Raw genomic sequence first — 27,343 nt, 5'->3', positions numbered from 1 at the left:
AGTACACCAGATGATATGATTTACAATTTGATAAATACTTATGTTTTATTTGTCTTCTCCAATGTCAGTATATTATCTTTGTATGAGTTTATTTTAAAACACAAATTAAATTGTTTATGAAATATTGTCACAAGGCCAAGGATAAATTCTATTGTCTATTACACTCATGTGAGGAATATTCCAATCCATATTTGGCTTAGTTATGTGGTCATTGGGCTCAGTAACCAATCATCATAATTTATTACGTAATATTTGACCAATTAAATAATAGATAGCAAAAGTCGAGATGTGAGCGATTTTATTGTCTATGATATCACTCTCGGTGGAAGTGGACGTAAAACTCCAGGAATGAACGATCGCGCGATTTTAGACACCATGTAGATTTGAGAGAGCAAACATCATGTAGAAATTCGTTAGGAGAGACGGTTGAGGTTCAAGTGGCAACATCTGGGTTGAGAGATTTTGATCTATGCTTGTACTCTATGTATCCAGCTTGATATAAAACTGTAGTAACCGTACTATTGTTCCTGTCATCTTGTTTGTTAATAATTTGGGACTGATAACGTGGCATGTCAGAGTGACATTTAGAGATACGCCTTAACGGCGGAGATAGAAATATATACACAACGGCGGAGATAGAAATATATACACAACGTGAATCATAAGAAGAGAAATTACAAATTTAACCAGTGACAATACTAGAAGGTCAAATGGTTAATAAAATACGTAGCAGAGAAGAAAATATGCGTCACACGTTGGATGTGGGGAGTTTTTGACAGTTTGGTTTTCCACATCTAATCAGCGACGAACTGTGCATAGCGACGCATAGTGCTAGACTCCTAATCGAGGTTTTTTTTAAATCACAATTGAAATTTTTTTTTTTTTTTAGACAAGCTTTTAGTTCAATACGTTTATCCAGTTTTTTTCGTTTGTAACTATACTTTTTTTTAAATTATTATACATTTTTAAAAGTATTTTATGTATATTGTACAGCGTATCTGAATAGATTTTTTGAAAGCATGCGCTATATAAATGATTTTATGATAATAATATTAATAATATATGTCCATTTCTAGTAAGTATCCAGCCGTCTTTAAACACTTGACTGGGGATTTGCTCAATAACATTTCTTTATAAACACCACGCTTGTGTTTTGTTATGAATGAATGAATGAGTGAATGAAACGAATGAATGAATGAATGAATGAATTAATGAATTAATTAATTAATTAATCGAATGAATGAAATGCAATGAGGTTTCATATCCAACCTTTCTGCGCCGACTGGGCTAATGAAGACAGGCTTGTGTTATGTGGGCAATGTTGGGTGTGTGCGTATTTTTTCTATTGTTCTCTGTCATTTATATATGTATTTATGTATCTAGTTCACCGTCTTCATTCTGTACAATATGTATAATGAATTGTAATGAATAACGAGAATAATAAAAGCTTAAAAAACGAGAAAATGAGTGTTAAACAGATAATGTTCTAAAAGAGGAACCCCATAGCTTTGTAGACATAGGCGGGTTGGATGGCCGAATAGGTAGCCCTAGCGCGTTGAATCATAAGGTCTGTCATTGAGTCAGCTGACGTGGTTTTGATACCCCGGCTGTACGTGACAAGGAGAGGGGTCGCCTGTCCAACCTCGTGGGTTTTCTCAGGGTTCTCCGATTTCCTCCCAATGCTAAAGACCCCAACGCGCAAGCAATTTCTTGAAATAAAATTGAACCACATATTAGTCCCGAAATGACCTAGTCTGTGTCGAGTGAACGATACCTCTCTCTCTCTCCCTCTCTCTCTCTCTCTCTTTCTCTCTCTCTCTCTCTCTCTCGTTTAGAGCTAGAAAGGGAATGGACGATTCTAAAGCAACCGCGTCTTTTTCATATGTTACGAAGCTGAGACATTCACAACCTGAATTTGTTAGGTGAAGAATTATAAAGTAACCACTACGGAGCTGAGAATTAACTACTTGGCTATAAGGTTTGAATCCCGACGTCGGCCGAGAAGAGACTTTTAGAGTTTTCAAGCCCTGTCCCATTTACCAGGGTTGACACGTAAAGTGTGTCTAGTCGTTCGAATGGGACGAACAAACGAGGTCCCTATTGTAAATTGCTATATAATGCACGTAAAATATCCCTTGACAGTTGGAATTGGAAGTCTAGTATGTGAAAACAGCGCTGTTCGGGCAAAACCTTCATCTCGCATTGCACGCGCTACAATAGAAATAAAAACAGGGAGTTGGTGGCTGAGTGGTTTAACGTGTGCGCACTAGACAACAAGGTCGGTCATTAAGTTCAGTGGTGCGGTTTTGATTCCCTACCAGTACGAAACAAGGAGTAACCTCGTGGGTTTTCTCCGGGTCCTCAGGTTTCCTCCCACTGCTAAAGACCCCTACGCGCAAGCGAAGTATTGAAATAAAATAGAACTATATGTTAGTCCCAAAATGATCTAGTTTGTATTGAGTGGACTTTAAACCCAATCTCTCTCTAGAAATAAAAAAATACCATATTTTTGTCTCAAAATGACCAAAATATTGTGCTGACGCGACGGTCAAACCCCATCGCATGCCTTTTGGGTTTGTGACTTTTCTAACTTCGTGGGTTTTCTACGGGTCCTCCGGTTTCCATCCAGAGCTAAAGACCCCTATACACAAGTGATTTATTGAAATAAAATTGTTCCAAAATGCGTTATTTTTTTGTTGAGTGGGTGTTAAACGCGATTTCTCTTTCCTTTTATTGTCGTGCATTCTTCTGGGATAAAAATACAAACAAATCATTAAATAAAAACTAATCTATATATATATATTTGAGACTGTCGTTTGTCTGTCTATCTATCTGTCTGTCTGTTCGGGGTTGGCGGCTACACTAGGCCTGCCCCGAGTCTGAAATTTGGGGTATAGGGGTAGCTCGGACCGGGGAGTAACATAGGCCAGGTGGCGTTAGTCTACCACTTCCGGTTTCGGAGTTATGACCCCCGAGCGAAGCCGGGTATCCTGCTAGTTTTATATAAATGAAATATACAAGGGTTGATTCTCTTCAAATGTTTTAAATATATATAATAATAACTAAATAAATTATTGAATACGTTTAACCAATCTGATTAAATAGAGATCTATATTTCGTTTCGTTTTTTTATACTTTCGATGGCCTACACTACATGAAGATCTGACAAGTTGTACTCGAAGGTCATGTCAGGGGTCGTACGAGTGGCTTTTGACTATATAACGTCAGACATTGATTAATCTATCAGCGTTGACGTTTCTAGTGGTTTAACCATGGACCCTATACACGGTCCATGGTTTAACCACAACACGCCAAGAACTCGCCGTAACAGACCGTTTCATTGACTTATCCCTCACTTCAACTAAAATGCCGGTAATATAACAACTCTTCCCGATCCTAGTGTAGTAAAGACAAGTAAAACGAAATTTTGAACTATAAAGAACGAAACGAAATAGTATCTGTGTTTTAATCAAATTGGTCTAACAAGCATGTTAAATATTCATGGAAACTATTAGCCCATTTTATCACTTTGTTAAATGAGTACTCCAATATAAATAGAAAATGTTCGAGATTATAGATATGTTAGTTTGCCATTATCTCCGGGTCCACGTGGTGTGCCTTTGATCACTGGATGCGTCTTTATTGTTGTCCCCAGAACTTGATCCGAAATTAAGCCCTGCGTAGTTACCTCGGTTACTGATACCTATATCAACGTCTTCCTCGGCGTCCTCGTCATGTGATCTCTTGCGTCGAGACAATAAATTCTCATCGCCTAAAGAGTGATTAACGTTGTCCTCAAAAGACGTGACGTCATTAACCTGTAAGGCCATGACGTCAGCGAGAGAAGTCAACCCCTGGTTGTATCTCTGAATCGCTTCAGCCTGCTCTAACTCAAATCGTAGTTCTTCTTCTCGGAATCTTTGTGCTGCCTCCAAGCGTTCTTGTCGAAATCGCTGCCTGGATTCAATAACCTCTTGTTGGTATCTGAGAACAGCTTCTCGTCGTTCCAGATCGTATCGTGATTGTATGACTTGGTAGTAATCTACTGGATTCGAAGAACTTGACGTGGACGACGAAGAAGACGAATACTGCCTCTTCTGTCTGGACAATCGAGCTTGGTTTTCACACGTCGTCAAGTTTAATCCCAACACACACAATACTAAAACCTGAAAAAAATAGCGTAAATTGATTACAAAAACATCTGTCATACGTTAATGCCACAAACAAAAAAATCCCTGGAAGGCATCAGTGGTTGTGTTCCTGGACAAAGCTTTACGGTGGTTCCTGTGACTTCATGAAACCAACATCATCTGTAAGCTGACGTTTGGGGGATGTTTCAATCATCCTTTTTAATGTTACACTTGTGCCAGTTCTAATGATTATAATTAGTATGGGGTCATGGGGTCAATTGAAAGGATATCACTTTGAAACGAACCAGGCAAGGTCAAACTTTACCCAAAGCTAACATGATGATGATATAAGGTATGGTGTGCTAGAAATTGGATTCGGGTCTCTGTTGAGTACAATACAACATCTCAGATTAGACAAGCATTTAGTTTAGATGGCAGAGTAAAATCTGGACAAAGTTTATGAGATAACATTTCGTTAGTCTTCTAGTCAAATGCGTAGAAATGTGTAGCCATTTCCTCAAATGAAAAGATTACAAATAAAATAAAATTAAACCAAGTACGAACAATCCAAACCATTAGACAAAATTCGAAGTCCTAAAAAAACGGTATAGGCAAAATAGTGTAATAAGGCAAAATAGTGTAATCAGCATATGGACTGTTCACCGTGTACAAAATACACGACAAACAGTGGTAACAGGTGTTACTATACAGAAGCCAGTCCTCGACTCTACGAGTTCTTGTCTGCGATATCAGCGTCGGGTGTCATACGAACGACTTATGATCAATCAATTAATCAATCAATTGATTAATCAATCAACGTTTACGTTTCTGGTGGTTTACCCACAGTTCCGTTCACCTTACGCCAAAAACTTGCCGTAACAGACCGTTTCATTGGCTAATCCCTCACATCATCCAGAACGCGGGCTATATAACAACTCTTCCAGATCCTAGTGTAGTAAAGACAAGTAAAACGAAATTTTGAACTATAAAAATCGAAACGAAATAGGATCTGTGTTTTAATCAGTTTGTCTGCGATATCACTTGTATTGAAGCAGACGTTTAACACCCAGAGTACTATGGTGATGTCACTATTGAAGTGAGTGGTAAGCGTCCAAGGTACTTAATACTGCTTCCCAGGGTCAAACATCAACTGAAATGCACCAAATTAAAAGTTTAAAAGAAATCACAGACACAGAAAAGAACCATAAATATTTTTATTATTATTATTATTACTGATCCACGAGTATTAATTAATTTCTACATTTAGACATAAACCCTTACTAATATAGTAAACAACTATGACATTGATTTTATATTTTATAAATTATACATGTCGAAGCAGGAGTAGATGGATGATGGAAAGTCACATGTTTTCACTAGGGAAATCTTATTTATTTCTACCGTGGGTGAAAAGTCAAATCACAGAGTAACATTTTTTTTATAGTTTTCTATCATAGAGTGTGGTGTAAATATGAATTAACGTGGACTTTCTCGTCTACAAGATTTCCAGAGTTTGTTATACTAAACAGAGCTTGTGTACATCTATCTACTCGAGGTGTCACCAGAAGAGAATAACTTCACAAGATAAATAAAACTAGAAAGCAATTTAACATAATAACCATAGTAAGATAATACCGTGGCCGAAATACAAAGAAATTATAATTCAAAGTACGAAATGTCTGCCTTATTTGAAAGTAGCATTACATGGATAGAAAAACATTGCAATCTTAGAAAACAAGCGAAGCCTAAATACAAAGTGCAATATTAGGAATTAGCATAGTAGAAATATTATAAACATTTTAAAAATTTGGAGCTGAGCCTCTTCTAAAAGAGACTATCGACCGTATCCACCATATGCTTGTTGGTTGGCAGCAGCCGGATCACCACCGTAGCCCCCCTGATAAGTACCTCCTCCATACCCTGCCTGATATCCCCCACCGCCATAACCACCGCCATAACCGCCATCAGCAACAGCGCCATATCCGGCGTTGCCACAACCACCACCGTAACCTGCTATACAGGACATTTCCCATGGACGGTGGTGTTACCGTTTAGTTGTCGCTTAATTCCATCTGCCAAGGGTTCTTTTTGTTTAAACCAACGTGTACACGGGATCTCGGTTTATTTCTTCTTCCCACCGACTAAACGCCGTTCCCTTCCAAACCCTCCGTCCAGCACCTCTGACAAGGGAAACCCGCCGTCCAGCACCTCTGACAAGGGAAACCTACTGAGCGACCGTAGCACCAGCGCTATAAAAACAAAACATTATCACCCCAAGACTTACACGTATGGCGTCCATGGTCATCTAAGAAAATAGTCGATGTGTTATGAAATCTCGACCTTGTAATAAACCACAAGGAATTAGTCAAAACTTACGAGAAAGGTCTTCATACTGTATTTACTGTCAATCTTCTTCAGCCTGGACCAGAAACTTGATTGTGAAGTACAACAGTTCTACAGTCATCTTATATACCTGGACATCACATAAAGATATTAACAGAATTTATCCACTCTGTATTAAGATATCAACGAAGGTCAGGAATATCAACGTAATGCACTAGAAAATAGAAACATTTTTACAATACCAGCCACGCCTTATTTTAGAATATTGTCTATCTCACATTTTTTTTATATTTATAATTTTACAAACTTCAAATTTAACTTTTATAACAATAGCCACAAATTGTCAGCCAAACATTTTAAATGTGTCAGCCACGCCTTATTTAGAATCTTATTTATCGCACATTTTTTTTTATATATATTTATAATTTAAGAAAACTTCAAATTAAACCTTTGTAACAATAGCAACACATTATCAGCCACGCCTCATTTTAAAATCTTCTACATCTCACATTTTCTATATTTATAATTTTATAAAACCACAAATTTAACTTGTACAACAATAGACATATTATTACCCACTGGTGGTCAACAACAAAAGATGCGGAAACCGTTATGTTTTATCTCTAGACATCTGTTTACTTATACACATTCACTTGTAAAAGAGTTTTGGGAGACCATTGATTTACTTACAGAAGAGTTTGGTGAGAATATAGATTTACTGACAGAAGAAGGTTTGAAATGTTGGTAAAGACATATATTTTTTTTAAAAAGTGAAATCGATGAATCTGGATATTTTTAACTTGAATGATTATAGACATTTACCGTTTGTGTGCAGATACCGCCTTTACAAAGTTCTATTTGGAAATGAGAGGAAATAATGATAATAATTTCAATGATATAGCACTAAAAACTCCACTTTCTGTCGTGCTCGTGGTGTTTAAAGTCCATCTGTTCTGCACCGACTGGGCTAATGAAGATGCAGTCCTATTTAGATTAGTGGAATTGTTTAAGAATATATTAATGTTAGAAATAAGTTCATTTTTTTCTAGAACATATGATGTTACTTTGTTGTTATGCGTTGATGTATACTATTCAAAAAAAGTAGGGGATATTTGATTTTGGGGGCATAATACTAAAATATGCAAATGACTACGAAAAAAGTCACTATAGAACCTAACAGAAGAAACATTTCCAGTTACATTTGACGCCCAAACGCACCAATAGCTACCGCATGGAATGCATGTGATGCTTGGGATCATCATGGGGGTCCAACCCAAGATTTGCACGACTCTGACTTTGAATGTTACAGTCATTGTGGCATTGAATTCCAGGGTGGAAACATCAGTTTAATTGTTTTAGTGACCAGAAAACAAATTTTGATATGCGTCGGCTTACCCAAAATGAAAGGTTACGTGCCCTTGGCATGCTACAGATCGGCACAACACAGGCGGTTGTGGTGCGGACGATGAATGTTTCTCAGTCTGTCATAAGCAGGCTATGGTCCAGATACCGTGATACACAATCTGTACAGGACAGACCACGCTCAGGTCGACCAAGGGCGACAACTCAAGCCCAGGATCGATTTATCCGTACCTTGGCCTTGAGAAATCGTGTCATCACAGCAAATCAGATCAGCGCTCGTCTTCAAACAGACATTGGTGTGAGAGTGAGTGGCCAGACGATTCGGAATCGACTGCATAGGGGTCACCTTCGCGCCCGACGTCCTCGCGTGATCCCTTGTTTGAGAGATCATCACATTCAGGCAAGACGTCGTTGGTGTAGGGATCGTCAACACTGGGATAATCGACGCTGGAGCAATGTGATGTTTTCAGATGAGTCAAGGTTCACTGTTGATTTTTTGGACAGACGTAGGAGGGTGTGGCGTCGTCGAAACGAGCGCTTCCAAGACGTTAACGTCATCAGACATGATCGATTTGGGGGTGGTTCTGTTATGGTGTGGGGAGGCATCACTGTTGCTGGAAGAACGACTTTACATGTTGTTGCAGGGCGTGTTACAGGCCAGTACTACCGGGACAACATCTTGGCAGTCCATGTTGTGCCGTTCGCACGACGTCATGGCCGCCGTTTCATCTTCCAGGATGACAACGCAAGATGTCACAGGGCCAGGATCGTTACAGGTTACCTCCAACAACAGAACATCACCACATTACCTTGGCCAGCACTGAGTCCCGACCTCTCCCCCATCGAGCATGTCTGGGACATGCTTGGACAGAGGTTACGTCAACGTCAACAACGTCCTGCCAATGTCCAAGAACTTGCTGCTGCGTTGCAACAGGAATGGGACAATCTGGACCAAAATGACCTTAGACGTCTCATTAGGAGTATGCCACGTCGGATCAATGCTTGTTTGGCAAACAGAGGAGGATTTACCCGTTACTGACTTGGTTGTGATGCTGTGGTAACTTTGCTGTTTGACCCCGGGTATCATTTTACCCTTATAATGGTCAGTCTGTGCCTTACTTAGTCTAACGATCATTTGGAATAAATCGTTGAATGTGAACTTCATTTCATTTTGTCATTTGTTTCTTCGTCAGTTTCATTAGGTGACTTTAATAACACTTAAAAATCAAATATCCCCTACTTTTTTTGAATAGTATATTTATACATTGTAATGAATCGAAATAAATAACCATATTGATCGACTGTTCCCGGGTCGTTTGCACAATTATTAATATGGATGTTTGGAAGGATAAGGTAGAGTCAAAACGGATGAGGAAGGGCTAAGGAGGTGAGGGGGAATTCGCAGAAGCAGGATGCAGTTAGAGGCTGGATGAAGAAGGGCGAAGGTGGCTGACAGGAAGGCGATGCAGGTTGAAGAAGGACATGTGATGTCACTTGGTTATTATACGTTGATTTATTTATACATTGTAATGGATTGAAATAAATAACCATATTGGTCGACTGTTCCTGGGTCGTTTACACAGTTATTAATATGGATGCTTGGGCGTATGAGGTAGAGTGAACACGGGTGAAGAAGGAGGTGAAAGGGGGTAGAGGAGCAGGATGTATTTAGAGGCTGGATGAAGAAGGACGAAGGTGACAGGCCGAAGTAAAGCGGTGCATGTTGAAGAAGGCCGAAGTGGACAGGATGAGGTTGCAATAGTTTGAAGCGGGATGAAGAAGGGCCAAGTGAGCAGGGTGACGATTGAAGTAGATCTAAGCGTAATGAAGAGGCGAAGCCGGCGAATGAGGTTGGAACAGAACGAAGGTCAAAGGGGACGATAGAGGTGGAAGAAGGAACAAGTTGGTAGGATGAAGAAGACCGAAGGGATCAAAAAGTAGGGTAAAGAAGGAGGAAGTAGGCAGGATGAAGGTTGCAATAGTTTGAAGCGGGATGACGAAGGGCTAAGTGGGCGAAGGAGGTTGAAGCAAAACGAAGAAGGTGAAAGGGGGCGAAAGAGGATAAAGACGGACCAAACTGGCGGGGAATGAAGAAGGAGGAAAGGGACATGAAGAAGGTCGAAGCATGATGAAGATTGATGAAGTGGTCGACGCAGAACGCACAAGGACGAAGGAGGTTGATGTAGGGTAAAGAAAGGGGGTGATGCGAAGCTATTAGTAAAATTCGTACATCGTTGGGAATCAATTTTTTAAATTGAACGACGAAAACACCGAATATGTTCTTTTTGGATCAAACAGCTTCGTGTCCAAACTTGATCAAGATGTGGGGGGTTGGATGGCCGAATGGTTAGCACGTACGCGCTGTATCATGAGGTCTGTCATTGAGTCAAATGGCATGATTTCCATTCCCCGGTTGTACGTGACAAGGTGTAAGGTCGCCGGTCCAACCTCGTGGGTTTTCTCCGGGTCCTCCGGTTTTCTCCCACTGCTAAAGACCCCTACGCCAAGCGAATTATTGAAATAAAATTGAACCACGTGTTAGTCCCGAAATGACCTAGTTTGTGTCGAGTGGACGTTGAACCCCATCTCTCTCTCTGGTCAAAATGTTTTACTCTTATTTAGTGAGCATGAAATAATACCCATATCTTCAACCTGTAACATTGGTGTTATCTTTGTCAACTGAGCAATATTAGTAAAATCAGTAAACGTTTGCAAGTTGAGTTCATCAAAACTGTATTTCCTTACTCATTGGATTACCATCTCGTCTTACTGATAAACTACAAAAGGTTCAAAACGCGGCAGCTCGACTCATTACCGGAAGTAAATATCATGATCATATCACACCTGTTTTAATCCCAACTTCACTGTATACTACTGTTTTTTAGAAATTCAATACAAGATCATTCTTTAAACTTTAAATGTTTTCATCATGTGGCACCGTTATATTTATCATTGTTCTATTGTCTGCAAAACACCAACCAAGACTGAAAACTGTCCGTGAATAATCGTTTACATTGCAAGTGTCAAAATTACGGAATATGCTCTCATTTTCCCCTCAGTAGTTATACCTCCTGATCGAGTTTTATAAAATCAGAATTGAGAACAGTTTTATTTAGACAAGCTTTTGATTTATAGATTTATGTTTATTCCTTTTATTTATACAACTTTATAGAGGTTTTTTTTAATATTTATTTGGCTGTCTATTTGAATTGTATGTTTTTATTTATACAACTTTATAGAGGTTTTTTTTAATATTTATTTGGCTGTCTATTTGAATTGTATGTTTTTATTTATACAACTTTATAGAGCTTTTCTTAAATTATTCTAGATTCTTAAATGTTTGTATTTTTATAGAGTTTTTTTTCATTTGTAACTATACTTTTTTTTCTATATTATGATACATTTTTAAAAGTATTTTATGTATATTGTACAGGGTATCTGAATAGATTTTTTGAAAGCGTGCGCTATATAAATGATTTTATGATAATAATATTAATAATCTGTCCATTTCTAGTAAGTATCCAGTCGTGCGTAAAACACTTGACTGGGGATTTGCTCAATAACATTTCTTTATAAACACCACGCTTGCGTTTTGTTATGAGTGAAATGAATGAATGAATGAATGAATGAAATGAATGAATGAATGAAATGCAATGAGGTTTCATATCCTACCTTTCTGCGCCGACTGGGCTAATGAAGACAGGCTTGTGTTTTGTGGGCGATGTTGGGTGTGTGCGTATTTTTTCTATTGTTCTCTGTCATTTATATATGTATTTATGTATCTAGTTCACCGTCTTCATTCTGTAGAATATGTATAATGACTTGTAATGAATAACGAGAATAATAAAAGCTTAAAAAACAAGATAATGAGTGTTAAACAGATTATGTTCTAAAAGAGGAACCCCATAGCTTTGTAGACATAGGCGTGTTGGATGGCCGAATAGGTAGCCCTAGCGCGTTGAATCATAAGGACTGTCATTGAGTCAGCTGGCGTGGTTTTGATACCCCGGTTGTACGTGACAAGGAGTAGGGTCGCCTGTCTAACCTCGTGGGTTTTCTCCGGGTTCTCTGGTTTCCTCCCAATGCTAAAGACCCCAACGCGTAAGCAAATTTCTTGAAATAAAATTGAACCATATATTAGTCCCGAAATGACTTAGTCTGTGTCGAGTGAACGATACCCCCCCCCCCTTCTCTCTCTCTCTCTCTCTCTCTCTCTCTCTCTCTCTCTCGCTCTCTCGTTTAGAGCTAGAAAGGGAAGGGACGATTCTAAAGCAACTGCGTCTTTTTGATATGTTACGGAGCTGAGACATTCACAACCTGAATTTGTTAGAGCCTAGTTCAGTGGCCAGAAAGGTGAAGAATTATAAAGTAACCACTACGGAGCTGAGAATTAACTACTTGGCTATAGGGTTCGAATCCCGACGTCGGCCGAGAAGAGACTTTTAGAGTTTTCAAGCCCTGTCCCATTTACCAAGGTTGACATGTAAAGTGTGTCTAGTCGTTCGAATGGGACGAACAAACGAGGTCCCGATTGCAAATTGCTATATAATGCACGTAAAATATCCCTTGACAGTTGGAATTGGAAGTCTAGTATGTGAAAACGGCGCTGTTCGGGCAAAATCTTCATCTCGCATTGCACGCGCTACAATAGAAATAAAAACAGGGAGTTAGTGGCTGAGTGGTTTAACGTGTTCGCACTAGACAACAAGGTCGGTCATTAAGTTCAATGGCGTGGTTTTGATTCCCCACCAGTACGAAACAAGGAGTAACCTCGTGGGTTTTCCCCGGGTCCTCCGGTTTCCTCCCACTGCTAAAGACCCCTACGCGCAAGCGAAGTATTGAAATAAAATAGAACTATATGTTAGTCCCAAAATGATCTAGTTTGTGTTGAGTGGATTTTAAACCCAATCTCTCTCGAGAAATAAAAAAAATACCATATTTTTGTCTCAAAATGACCAAAATATTGTGCTGACGCGACGGCCAAACCCCATTACATGCCTTTTGGATTTGTCTAACCTCGTGGGTTTTTTCTGGGACCTTCGGTTTCCGTTCACAGCTAAATACCCCTACTCACAAGTGAATTATTGAAATATAATTGTTCCGAAATGCGTTATTTTTTGTTGACTGGGTGTTAAACCCGAATTCTCTTTCCTTTTGGTGTGGTGCATTCTTCTGGGATAAAAATACAAACAAATCATTTAATTAAAAACGAATTTTATATAAATAAAATATACAATAGTTGATTCTCGTCAAATGTTTTAAAATATGTATAATAATAACTAAATAAATTATTTAGTACGTTTAAACAATTTGATTAAAATACCGATCTATATTTCGTTTCGTTTTTTTATACTTTCGATGGCCTACACTACATGAATATCTGACAAGTTGTACTCGAAGGTCATGTCGTGCGAGCGGCTTTTGACCCTATGAAGTCAGACATTGATTAATCAATCAGGGTTGACGTTTCTAAAGGTTTACCTACAGTACACCAAGAACTCGCCGTAACAAACCGTTTTATTGGCTTATCCCCCACATCAACTAAAACGCCGGTAATATAACAACTCTTCCAGATCCTAGTGTAGTAAAGACAAGTAAAATGAATTTTGAACTATAAAAAACGAAACGAAATCCGATCTGTGTTTTAATCAGATTGGTCTAACAAGCATGTTAAATATTCATGGAAACTATTAGCCCATTTTATCACTTTGTTAAAGGAGTACTCTAATATAAATAGAAAATGTTCGAGATTATAGGTATGTTAGTTTGCCATTATCTCCGGGTCCACGTAGTTTCTCTTTGGTCACTGGATGCGTCTTTATTGTTGTCCCCAGAACTTGATCCGAAATTAAGCCCTGCGTAGTTGCCTCGGTTACTGATACCTATATCAACGTCTTCCTCGGCGTCCTCGTCATGTGATCGCTTGCGTCGAGACAATAAATTCTCATCACCTAAAGCGTGATTAACGGTGTCCTCAAAAGACGTGACGTCATTAACCTGTAAGGCCATGACGTCAGCGAGAGAAGTCAAGCCCTGGTTGTATCTCTGAATCGCTTCTTCCTGCTCTAATTCAAATCGTAGTTCTTCTTCTCGGAATCTTTGTGCTGCCTCCAACCGTTCTTGTCGAAATCGCTGCATGGATTCAATAACCTCTTGTTGGTATTTGAGAACAGCTTCTCGTCGTTCCAGATCGTATCGTGATTGTATGACTTGGTAGTAATCTACTGGATTCGAAGAGCTTGACGTGGACGACGAAGAAGACGAATACTGCCTCTTCTGTCTGGACAATCGAGCTTGGTTTTCACACGTCACCAAGTTTAGTCCCAACACACACAATACTAAAACCTGAAAAAATAGCGTAAATTGATTACAAAAACATCTGTCATACGTTAATGCCACAAACAAATAAACCCCTGGAAGGCATCAGTGGGCGTGTTCCTGGACAAAGCTTTACGGTGATTCCTGTGACTTCATGAAACCAACATCATCTGTAAGCTGACGTTTTGGGGATGTTTCAATCATCCTTTTTAATGTTACACTGGTGCCAGTTCTAAAGATTTAAATTAGTATGTGGCGATGGGGTCAATTGAAAGGATATCACTTTGAAACGAACCAGGCAAGATCAAACTTTACCCAAAGCTAACATGATGATGGTATAAGGTATGATCTGCTAGAAATTGGATTCGGGTCGCTGTTGAGTACAATACAACATCTCAGATTAGACAAGCATTTAGTTTAGATGGCAGAGTAAAATCTGGACAAAGTTTATGAGATAACATTTCGTTAGTCTTCTAGTCAAATGCGTAGAAATGTGTAGCCATTTCCTCAAATGAAAAGATTACAAATAAAATAAAATAAAACCAAGTACGAACAATCCAAACCATTAGACAAAATTCGAAGTCCTAAAAAAAACGGTATAGGCAAAATAGTGTAATAAGGCAAAATAGTGTAATCAGCATATGGACTGTTCACCGTGTACAAAATACACGACAAACAGTGGTGGGCAGCGTCGGGTGTCATACGAACGACTTTTGACCTTATGACGTCAGACATTGATTAATCAATCAACGTTTACGTTTCTAGTGGTTTACCCACAGTTCCGTTCACCTCACGCCAGAAACTTGCCGTAACAGACCGTTTCATTGGCTAATCCCTCACATCATCCAGAACGCGGGTTATATAACAACTCTCCCAGATCCTAGCGCTGTAAAGACAAGTTAAGCGAAATTTTGAACTATAAAAATCGAAACGAAATAGGATCTGTGTTTTAATCAGTTTGTCTACGATATCACTTGTATGGACGAAGACGTTAAACGGTCAGAGTACTACTACTATTATGATGTCACTATTAAAGTGAGTGGTAAGCGTCCAAGGTACTTAATACTGCTTCCCAGGGTCAAACATCAACTGAAATGCACCAAATTAAAAGTTTAAAAGAAATCACAGACACAGAAAAGAACCATAAATATTTTTATTATTATTATTATTGATCCACAAGTATTACTTGATTTCTACATTTAGACATAAACCCTTACTAATATAGTAAACAATTATGACATTGATTTTATATTTTATATATTATACATGTGGAACCAGGAGTAGATGGATGATGGAAGGACACATGTTTTCTATCGGGTGTTAGTTCACTAGGGAAATCTTATTTATTTCTACCGTGGGTGAAACGTCAAATCACAGAGTAACATAGTTTTCTATCATGGAGTGTGGTGTGAATATGAATTAACGTGGACTTTCTCGTCTACAAGATTGCCAGAGTTTGTTATACTAAACAGAGCTTGTGTACATCTATCTACTCGAGGTGTCACCAGAAGAGAATAACTTCACAAGATAAATAAAACTAGAAAGCAATTTAACATAATAACCATAGTAAGATAATACCGTGGCCGAAATACAAAGAAATTATAATTCAAAGTACGAAATGTCTGCCCTAATTGAAAGTAGCATAACATGAATAGGAACAAATGTAATCTTAGAAAACAAGCGAAGCGTAAATATAAAGCAATTATAATTCAAAGTACGAAATGTCTGTCCTATTTGAAAGTAGCATTACGTGTATAGAAAAACATTGCAATCTTAGAAAACAAGCGAAGCCTAAATACAAAGTGCAATATTAGGAATTATCATAGTAGAAATATTATAAACATTTTAAAAAGTTGGAGCGGACCTCTTCTGAAAGAGACTATCGACCGTATCCACCATATGCTTGTTGGTTGGCAGCAGCCGGATCACCACCGTAGCCCCCCTGATATGCACCTCCTCCGTACCCTGCCTGATATCCCCCACCGCCATACCCACCGCCATAGCCGCCATCAGCAACAGCGCCATATCCGGCGTTGCCATAACCACCACCGTAACCTCCTCCATATCCACCATCGGCGACAGCGCCATACCCACCAGCACCATAAGCCTGTCTCTTCCGTCTAACGAGATCATCATCGTCGTCATCATCATCCATAGCATTTCGTCTTACGCGGGTATTACCATTAGCGGCATCATATTTGGCTTGTTCGTACTGGCGTTCAGCTTCTGCCATCTCTTGTTCGTTTTGGTAAAGGTCCTGTTGGTAGCGCTGGGCGGCATCGACTTTATTTTGTTGATATCTGTTTGCCGCCTCTTGATGATCTAAGTCGTATTGTTGATATCCGCCGCTACTACCCCCATAAGCGCTACTACCTCCATAACCGCTGCTACTTCCATAACCGCCACTACTCCCATATGCGCTGCCACCTCCATAACCGCTGCTACCGTAGCTTCCATACTGCCTCTTCTGTCGAGAAAGTTCTCGGTCATCGTCTGTGGAGGCGCTGTGATCTTCAGCTAGTACTACAGCACATACCAGAAAGCATACGGAGACCTACAAAAATTACGTCATTTATTGATCTAGCTAAATATAGAGAGGGACATTGAGTTTAACGTCCACTCGACACAAATTATACCATTTCGGTACTAGCATGTGGTACAATTTTATTTCAATAATTCGCTAGCGCGTAGGGGTCTCAGGAAGTGGGGGGGGGGGGCACTAAGGGGGGGGGGGGGGGGGCAGAGAAAACCAACATTGTAAGCAGGCTACCCAACTTCATGACTCACCTCTTGATCTAAAGCACATCCGTTAGAGAATTCGGCCACACAACCCCCGGATCTAAATAGAGGGAGAAATGGGGTTTAACGTCCACTCGACACAAACTACACAAACTAGGTCATTTCGGGACTAACATAAGGTTCAATTTTATTGCAATCATTCGCTTGCGCGTAGGGGTCTTTAGCAGTGGGAGGGGGCCAGAGGACCAGGGTAAAGCCACAAGGTTGGACAGGCGACCCTACTTCTTATCACGTACAAGCGGGGAATCGAAATCACGCCGCTTAACTCAATGACAGACCTTATGATTCAACGCGCACGCCTTAACCAGTCGCCGCCCGATCTAAATAGAAGTGATATACACTAATATGCAAATCTACTTATAGTGGGGGGGGGCATTGTGGCGCTGGTTTACATTAACCGGGTTCGATCCCGGTGCTGGCCGAGAAAGTTCCTCAAGGTGTTTTCTTCGTGATTATAAACAGGTCCAGGCCGAAAGGCCTTGTTAACAAAGGGCTTCTAATCGTTCGAATGGTTCAGAAATCTTCTGTCCGTTGTCTGGGCAGAGTATATATCCCGCGTGCCACATCTACATTAGTTTCGCAATATCGACGTAGAAAACTCTTGCCAGCGATAAATGGCCATCCCGTAATTATCACAAATTAAATCGTTTAGATTTTAAAGTAAACTCGATAATAAAAAAAGGCATGCGTATATTGTAAATAAAAACCTACCCTTTGTGCAAATTAAACTTTCCAAGAAATAGTCCACGACTGCGCATGCCGATATAAACCGCATTGGTTTGTCATCGCTGAATATCAGCCATATCGCCCCGAAACCTTTCGATTTGCCGATATATAGGATGAATTTCGTCGTCCAACAGAAGAATTCGCTATCGGCCATTTAAATACCGGATACCTATAAATACAATATTCGAATAATCGGTGTTCGCAGTACTTACTGTTATAGTCCTCATATTTAGAAACCGTCTTCTTGTCAACTGTAAAGCTCGGTCTGTAGAACTCATAGCTTTACTGCGCGTTTTATCTGGTTTTATATCATTCACAAACAAAGCATCGAGCTGGAGATAATAGACAGCCCAGTCGGAGCAGAAAAGTAGGACGTGAAACCCCATTCCATTTCATTTTGTTGATAATAGACTACAACCAGTGGTTATTGTTGAATTACTTCTACAAAACTATTTTGCTATGTTTGGGTGTGCCTAATTTAAAGGGTCGTATTCTTATTGTAGCTTTAGATCTTAAGCTCAGTCTGGCTTGATTAAATAAGATTTGGTGTCACGATATTACCCTCACGGCTTTGCAGTGGTACCGATTCCGTTGAATATTAAGAGTAAGGGAGAGAGAGAGAGAGAGAGAGAGAGGGAGGGAGAGGGGTAGGTCAATTCGGGACTGACATATGATTCATTTTTCAATTCAATAATTCTCTTGCGCGTAGTGGTCTTTAGCATGCAGTGGGAGGAAACCGAAGGCCCCGGAGAAAACCCACGAGGTTGGACAGGCGATCCTACATACAACCGGGCGGGGAATCGAAACCGCGCCAGTTGACTCAATAACAGACCATTCGGCCATCCAACACCCACCCTCACCCTGTTGAATATTGCGCCATTAACATAATCTATAATCAATTTGAGATGGTACTTATAAAAGACAAAGGATGGTTTATATTTGTTCTATGCCCCATTAAACCATACACCTTCTTGGTTCCGTCTAAAGATGTTGATTTATTTTCTAATTTAAAACTGTTTTTATTTTAGGAGATGTTCCACGCCCGCTTCACAGTCTCCAGGACAATGAAACAAGAATCACGTACTGTTACTCAACAAGTTGCTTTTGTGTTACTAAATTTGGTAATTCTTAGAAAATGAAAAACAAAGAGAAAACAGCATTTAATAAAAGAAATGACTTCCTGGTTTTTGCCGATTATATAGTTTATTATAGTATATTCCTATTGTGAATTCTGCGTCAACGACAATGGAAATATCAACCCAGTACACTTGACAAATTATAACACTTTTTTTTATTTATTTTTTTTAATAACACCTCGGGATAAAACATTAACCAGTCACACAGACCATATTAAGAAGATATAGCCCGGGTTTCCGAAACAGTGGAAGAAATAGTTTTAAAAATTTGTTCCAAAATGAAACAAAAAATCTTAGAAGAAGAATTGACGCTTTTTGAGGTCTTTGTCGATTGGTAAATAAGAGAGCCTTTTTTTTTTTTTTTTAATAAAATGTGATTTGACTATAGCAGTTACGTCCAGGATTTTCAAATTCACATTCTCAACAATATTAAGATAAATTGTTCACCATGGCCCAGTAAAATATTTTCATTTTTTAATTAACAAGTCTATTTTCATTTTTAAATGGTTTTCTAGAAGTTAAATGAACGCTTACGAAAATAAATCCATTGCTATGAGCGGGTGAACTATGTTGGGATTTTCAATACTTCGGTGGGTGTGGGTTATTTTGAACATTTTCGTGAAGAGAGAGTAATGGTGCCTCTTCTAAATATTCAAATAAAGTTATGAATGGTATTCTTAAAGTGAACTGATCAACAGTGACTATTCGCCTGACCGCTACTACCACTGATAACGATGACATCGGGGCAAGTTAATTGACTCACAATTTTAACTTTTTTTCTTCTGCAAATTGACATTCTAAAATATTTGTTTCAATTATTAAGAAAAATAATAAAGGCGTTGAAAGTAGATCTGGATAAGAGATATTGTCGCGTTAATTAGCTCTCAATTTTAAGTTTTTTCACGGTGGCTCGGTGGGTGAGACGTTGGCTCGCTAACTTGGGGATCCCGTGTTCGATCCCCGCCTTGGCCGTGAAAGTTCAGTCGGATTTTCCGACGTGGTTTCCCCTTGTCAGTGGTGCAGGACAGAGGGCCTGACAAGGACAGTTGTCTAGTCGTTCGGATGATACGAAACACCGAGGTCCTATGTACACATTGGCGTGCACGTAAAAGATCCCTTGACAGTTGGAATTCGATATAAGAGTAGGCCATAGCGCCGGTGCCCGGGCAAAATTTTCCTCATAGCACACTGTATGGCGTATGCCCGTCTTCATTAGCCCATTCGGAGCAGAACAGTGGGACGTTAAACCCCATTTCATTTCAGCTCGCAATATTAGCTTTTTTCTTCTGCAAATTAAATTCTATTATATCTTTTTAAAGTTATTAAGAAAAAAAACAACAAATAAATATGTTGGGAGTATATCTGGATAATGGATATTTTCGAGTTAATTAGCTCTCAATATTCTGCAAATTAAATTCTAAAATATGTCTTTAAATTATTAGAAATGAAATGAAATGAAAAGGGGTTTAACGTCCTACTGTTCTGCTCCTAACCTGGGCTACTGAAGACGGGCATACGCCATACAGTGTGCTATTTGGGAAATTTGACCGGGCAGCGGCGCTACGGCCTACTCTTATATCGAATTCCAACTGTCAAGGGATCTTTTACGTGCACGCCAATGTGTACACGGGACCTCGGTTTTTCGTCCCATCCGAACGACTATACAGCTGTCCTTGTCAGGCCATCCGTCCTGCATCACTGACAAGGGGAAACCACGCCGGAAAATCGGGATGAACTTTCTCGGCCAATGCAGGGATCGAACACCCGACCTCCAGGCTTGAATTATTATGAAAACAAATGAAGGTGTCTGGATATAATTCAAGTTAGAAACGGTAACGATGCACATGACTCAACTGATAGTTTTACTTCATCCTGGAATTATCAAGTATACTGTACAAATTTGGGAAACTGTTGTTTTTTTGTCATTGTTGATTAAGGGGGTTAGATGGCCGAATGGTTAGCACGCGCGCGCTGTATCATACGGTCGGTCATTGAGTCAACTGGCGGGGTTTCGATTCCCCGGTTGTACGTGACAAGGAGTAGGATCGCCTGTCCAAGCTCGTGGGTTTTATACGGGTCCTCCAATTTCCTCCCACTGCTAAAGACCCCTACGCGCAAGCGAATTATTGAAATAAAATTAAACCATATGTTAGTCCCGAAATGACCTAGTTTGTGTCGAGTGGATGTTAAACCCCATTTCTCACTCTCATTTTAATAAGGGGGCACGGTGGCTAAGTGGGTAAGACGCTGGCTTGCTAGCCTGGAGGTCGGGTGTTCGATCCTTGCATTGGCCGAGAAAGTTCACCCATATTTTCCGGCGTGGTCCCCCCCCATGTCAGTGATGCAGGACGGAGGGCCTGACAAGGACAGCTGTCTAGTCATTTGGATGAGACAAAAAACGAGGTCCCGTGTACACATTGGCGTGCATGTAAAAGATCCCTTGACAGTTGGAATTCGATATAAGAGTAGGCCGTAGTGCCGCTGTCCGGGCAAAATTTCTCTAATAGCACACTGTATGGCGTATGCCCGTCTTCATTAGCCCTGTTCGGAGCAAAATAGTAGGACGTTAAACTCCATTTCATTTCATTTCATTTCATTTCATTTCAACTTCAAATAATAAAAATACGGGTGGTTTTTTTTTGTTTTTTTTTAAATAATAAGCGGGGTTTTTTTTGGTGTCTGTGTGTTTTGTGTGTGATGTCCGCGGGTTTGTCTTGTGGTTTTCTGTTTGTGCGGTGCGACTCTCCTTTACTTACTACAGGCATACAATTAATAAGAAACCATGTTGTGCTAGGAAATACGTTTTAAACGGTTTCAACTTAAAGCGTGAATCACAAGTTCATAAACCATATAAGTGTGCATAAAACTATTGTCTTTTAGAATGACCGGTTAATCCCCACCATTGTAAGCAATATAATGTACACGTGCAAAAACCATTGTGTTTTGCAAAGAGTGGATAATAGATGGGTTAAGTGGTATTTAGTAACTGAATGAGAATGACACGTGATACAATTATATAGACTACAAGCTACCTTTATTTCTGGAGACGTTTCGGCGATCGGTGATCTCTCGTCTTTATTAAGCAAAGAATAAACTTTTAATAACTTGTATTCCATATAATTGTGTAGTGTATAATAGGCCTACTCGACATCCTTGTACAATACAAACCTAGTGAGTCAACTCAGTAAATGTTTTATTCATTGTTATCCGGTTGTATTATTCATCTTTGTACTTATAAAAAAAATAAAATATAAAAGTGGTCTGATCCTATATTTGGAAAAGAGTTGCTTCCCTTGAAAGATTTCTTGTTCTAGAGTTAAAAATTGGTCAGCGTGAGAATTTTATGAGAATGTAATGAACACTGAATCATGTTTCGAAAAACTCACAAAACATGCAAGAGATATGCCAGAAAAATGTTTCTAATTTGACACAACACCTTCGATGACGATTTTCAGACGCTTCTTTATGCATGAATCTTAAACAAAATGCCGCTTTTGTCCAACATTGTCAAAGGGATTGAAGTGACTTTTCCGCTGTCATTTCTCCGAAATCTTGTTTTAAAAGATGTCGATTCCAAAACTGAAATCGTTGAAAGATACAACGCTGAGACCAATAATAATAAATGTATTTTAGACGTTAAGAGGTCCGATATTCTGGACAGTGAAGTCAGTTTAACTTTCATCTTGGATTTCCTTCAATCCCGACAGAAATTGAACAGGGGACAGTTGAAATGCTCCGTGACAAATTTATCCGAAGCTTTGCCATCAGCTGATGTTGAGACAAATTTAGGCATCATTAATGATGAACCAAACGAAACTGTTCAAAAAGATGCTAACAATGATTCTGAGAAGTTGACTGACAGAATACCAAGAAAACGTGGAAGACCAAAGGGAAGCACAAAATCTGTAATCAATAAAGAAATTCCTCCAACAGACACAGATCTGCTGTCAGCAAACAATGATTCGTCTAAGAGTAATTATAGATTACGTGGGGTAAAGCTCTCGTCGAAAATCATGAAACTGGAGAAAAGCTCGTTTGATGAAGAAGAAGAAGATGAATTGAGTGATGGACAAGATGTGGATACGACTCCGAATTCAGATAATAAATCTTTCCAAAGCGTCAACGATAATCTCTTCGGAAAGGAAAATCTGGACCAAAATTCTTCTAATTCTAACGATATAAAACCAGGTCAAATGGATGACGCAAATGCACATGAAATTTCAAAATTAAATTCATTAAAAGAAAAGGCAGATCAAACTAGGGTAGTTAAACATTTGATAAAAACAAAGAGGGTTTTAAGAACAGATAGTGAAAACGATGGCATTTCTGAGCTTGCTGGCAAGACGCAAACATTGATAAGGGCAAATTTAAAGCAAAAGATGTATGCTTGCGTAATATGTGACAATAAATTATTTCCCACAAGGCATGAATTAAAAACACACGAATTAAATGATCACAAGAATCTAACTTGCTCTAAATGTGATAACAAAGTTTATAAACACATTCATTCGTTAAAAAGTCATTGCATCTGGATTCATGGTAAAAATTCTAACAGTAAAAAACATTTGTGCCACCTTTGTTCATCCAGATTTAAATTTGCCAACAGTTTGAAGCAGCACATTGAGGAAATACACGAGGGAATTTCAAACCTGAAGTGCAAAGTTTGTGGTAAATCATTTTATAAACTATCTCAGTTACGGAGACATGAAAAAATTCACGGTGATGCTAAAACAAAACTGAGGTGTGAAAAATGTGGGCAGGGCTTTTGGCATGAATCGAATCGCCAGCGCCATATTAGGCTCATTCACATGAAACCTCATATTGAAAAATTCCATTGTCCATACTGCGGGAAAGGATTTACCCACAAAGCCGGAATGATCTCTCACATCAAATTGATTCACATGAATTTATTGAATTTTCGATGTTCCGAGTGCTCTGTCGTATTTGCACGATCAAAGTTATTGGTGGATCATATGGTGCATATCCATAATGTAAAGGACTTCAAGGTTTTAGAGTCTCGTCCCACACGCTATAAATACAACCGTACCCCTGACGATCTGCTGCAGTGCTCCAAATGTTCGCAATCGTTTTGTTACAAAGCAGAATTAATAGAGCACATGCACACGGCTCATGCAGATTCATTTTCCTTTGTGTGCGTCGAGTGCAAACAGGGCTTCATGCAACAACATTTCTTAAATAGACATAGAAAAATTGCCCATAATGCAACTTTAACGCAAGAAGAGGAAGAAGAATTAGAAACCTCGGAAATGCACAATGCAGCAGCGGACATATCTGAAGAATTAATCACAATACAAAATAACGGAACGCCCGAAGATGCCTTTTCTTTTGTTGGATCGAAGAGCAATATCAGATATGTCGTACAAAATGATACAAATTTATCTTACGATACTTCAAATGTATCGTTCATCACGGCTGATAACGGAAACATTGCCTATCTTACCAGTGAAAACGATGGCGAGGTGACGTTTTTGAAGACTGAAAATGTGGAATCAGAGGTGATGTATTCATCCAGTGAGTCTGGTAATGTGACATATGTAACCAACGTAGAATATGAAAACCTGGAAGAAGTTGAAACTTCTTTGAATCTTGATGCAAATGTAGAAATGTCCGAGACATCATCAGGAAAAGAGATGATTGGAGAGCGCCTGGTGTTCCAGGTCGAGGATGGCGACAATACGGTCAGCTACGTTATTCAGCAATCAAAAGATGGAGAAACACAAGACATAGCCACCGAAGACATCGCAGAATTATTATTGGCGGCAAAACGTTCTGGAACTATTTCTTCCAAACATTGCGATCGGATGCTTTCGAATTACACTAGTGTTATGACTCATGATGAAAGCAAAACTGATGAAAACATTGACGATTCATAGCTACATCGTGTACTTTTGTTGGTGAAGATATATGATCAGAGTAAAATATTTCTGTCGGTCGGTCGGTTGGTGTTAAATAGGTCAGGTATACCTACATACACTTGTCAACTTGTGGGTGTTCCTAGTACTTGATGGAGAACAGTACCACGCATAAAAAACCCAGAAACAAATGATGACAAACCTGTGGACAAGACAGACAACAAACATATCAAGTACGGTAATATGATTATCAAGTGAATATATCCATAGGGCTGTACAAGTATTGACTATCAATATATTTCGAACTATAATAATGCAGTGATGTGTTGTGAATGATTTTTAGATCAGTTTTTGGAAAGAGAGAATGGTACAAGTTTTACAAAGTAACAATGAGCTATATTAATATATTATTTATTTATTATGAAATGGGAATAAATTTAAATTGTTGGTAGTGTTAATAGTTTACTGCATTTTTACATTATGCTTTATTTTGTGTTTAGGCCTAACCCTACACAGAACTCCAGCCCATGTAGGCCTATCCTTACACAGAACTCCAGCCTACATGTATGCCTCCTCTAGCTCTTGACAAGACTCCAGCCTATGTAGGCCTAAGTCTAGATTGAAATCCGGCCTACATGTATGTCTCCTCTAGCCATTGACAAGACTCCAGCCTGTATGCCTCTAGCCCTCAAGCCCATGTACATGTGTGTAGGCTTAAGTCTAGAATGGTATCCAGCCTACATGTACGTTGTATGCACTAGACAGGACTCCATCTATATAAAGATTGATTCGTTATTATCATTGGTTTTTGTCCAGTTTTCATTGACTGAATCGAGGGAGTAGAAATCAAACCTTCATCCGAATCGCCCACGACGATTGACATTTCAAACAAATGACTTATTGACATGAAAACAGACTATTTTCCTCAGTAACCATGTGCAATCATAGCAACATTGTCTGGTGTTCTATCAGTAGGCCTAATACAATATTAACAACAGAAATGAAATGAAATGGGGTTTAGCGTCCTACTGTTTTGCTCCGAACTGGGCTAATGAAGACGAAATTTTGCCCGGACAGCGGCACTACGGCCTACTCTTATATCGAATTCCAACTGTCAAGGGATCTTTTGCGTGCACGCCAATGTGTACACAGGACCTCAGTTTTTTGTCTCATCCGAATGACTAGACAGCTGTCCTTGTCAGGCCCTCCTTCCTGCATCACTGACAAGGGGGAGCCACGCCAGAAAATCTGGGTGAACTTTCTCGGCCAATGCAGGGATCGAACACCCGACCTCCAGGCTAGTGAGCCAGCGTCTTAACCACTTAGCCACCGTGAACCCCTATTAACAACAGGGTCTAGTGTTCTATCAGTAGGCCTAATACAATAAAAAAACTGTCTGGTGTTCTATCAGTGGGCCTAATACAATAACAACAAATAACAACAGTCTCTGGTGTTCTATCAGTAGGATTTTGACAATAAAAACCTACCACTGCATAGAACGTGAATTGAAATGAAATTAAGCTTTATGGCACATCAGCTCCAACCGGGCTACATGTATGACACCAAACATTAGTAATATATGTACGAAAATATAAACAAGTATCACAGATAATACATAGAATTAAAAATAAATACAAGTCCTTTATAAATAGTTTAAATCAAAAATACAGGTTACATTATATTCAATTAAAATTTATAACAGCAAATAATGAGGTAGTGGAGCGCAGTGATAATAATTTGATCTTATAATATGTTCATGATATGATTGCACTCAATCAAAATGTGCTTAACTGTCAAAGGAACTTGGCAGTGCTCGCATTCTGGTTGAGAGAGAAAAAAGGAGTTTAATGTCCACTTGACACAAACTAATAAGTCATTTCGGGACTAACATATGTTTCAATTTTATTTCAATAATTCGCGTGCGCGTAGGGGTCTTTAGCAGCGGGAGGACACCAGAGGACCTGGAGAAAACCCACGAAGGTTGGACAGGCGACCCCACTGCTTGTCACGTACAACCGGGAAATCGAAACCACGCCAGTTGACTCAATGACAGACCTTATGATGGGCTACAATGCTCACGCGTGAACCATTCCACCATCCAACCCCCTGCTTTAAGATGAAACTATGGGTTTATAAAGTATGACCAATATTACGAGGGTGACATGTGACATGCTAAAGCCAATTTGCAGAATATAAGTGAACCAAGGTATATGTGACATTTGTTAACCCTTGTCGGTGCATGTGGGGTCTCCTCGGACCCCATGCACATGTTTTATAGTGTTTTGTTATTACTGGGCACTGCTTTCTGAAATTTAGTGACTTTGTCTCCTATACATTTTTACACGTAGCGAAGAGTTCGGTATTCATATGCTTCTCACATGCAGAGTTCTGTTACATGCAAATCAGGCCCAAAGCTTGAAGTGAACAAGGGGTCCAATCGGACCCCTAACTTTCAACTCACAGTAGTGATTTTGCTAATGTATTTGCTGCCTAATACCATATTGCGTATGCCAGAGTATTCTCTCTTTTAACATCTGCATGTTACAAATACCAAAAATTAAATGATGAATTCCAAATATTCAATGATTTGTGTATCAAGCGTGAATTGCCATTTAACCTCTTTATCACATAGTACACAAAGTAGCAATTTTGTGAG

At 39.3% G+C, this 27,343-nt stretch overlaps 1 protein-coding gene and 3 long non-coding RNA genes across 5 annotated transcripts; 2 read left to right on the top strand and 2 right to left on the bottom strand.

The window, feature by feature from the left end:
* Positions 1–3,085: 3,085 nt before the first annotated feature.
* Positions 3,086–11,538, bottom strand: LOC126825826 (uncharacterized). Its single transcript, XR_007682246.2, has 3 exons — positions 11,508–11,538; positions 6,507–6,687; positions 3,086–4,166 (listed from the first exon to the last, which is right to left on the bottom strand). It is a non-coding gene; the product is annotated as an uncharacterized LOC126825826 (long non-coding RNA).
* Positions 7,066–19,662, top strand: LOC126825838 (uncharacterized). Of its 2 annotated transcripts, none has more exons than XR_007682263.1 (2): positions 7,066–7,213; positions 18,707–19,662. It is a non-coding gene; the product is annotated as an uncharacterized LOC126825838 (long non-coding RNA). The 2 variants fall into 2 exon arrangements; XR_007682257.1 differs by having other exon boundaries at positions 7,066–7,217.
* Positions 15,537–18,082, bottom strand: LOC126825760 (uncharacterized). The gene is made up of 2 exons (XR_007682180.2): positions 17,891–18,082; positions 15,537–16,707 (listed from the first exon to the last, which is right to left on the bottom strand). It is a non-coding gene; the product is annotated as an uncharacterized LOC126825760 (long non-coding RNA).
* A 2,473-nt stretch (positions 19,663–22,135) lies between the features above and the next one.
* LOC126822756 (zinc finger protein 37) lies at positions 22,136–25,145 on the top strand. Its single transcript, XM_050551807.1, has one exon. It carries the CDS (start codon positions 22,300–22,302, stop codon positions 24,706–24,708), a length of 2,409 nt encoding a protein of 802 aa, XP_050407764.1. The 5' UTR covers positions 22,136–22,299; the 3' UTR covers positions 24,709–25,145.
* The last annotated feature ends 2,198 nt before the right edge of the window (positions 25,146–27,343 follow it).

Source organism: Patella vulgata, chromosome 1, assembly GCF_932274485.2.
Source record: "Patella vulgata chromosome 1, xgPatVulg1.2, whole genome shotgun sequence".
In the NCBI taxonomy this organism is placed as follows: domain Eukaryota; kingdom Metazoa; phylum Mollusca; class Gastropoda; family Patellidae; genus Patella; species Patella vulgata.
This window is presented reverse-complemented; position numbering and strand designations above follow the sequence as displayed.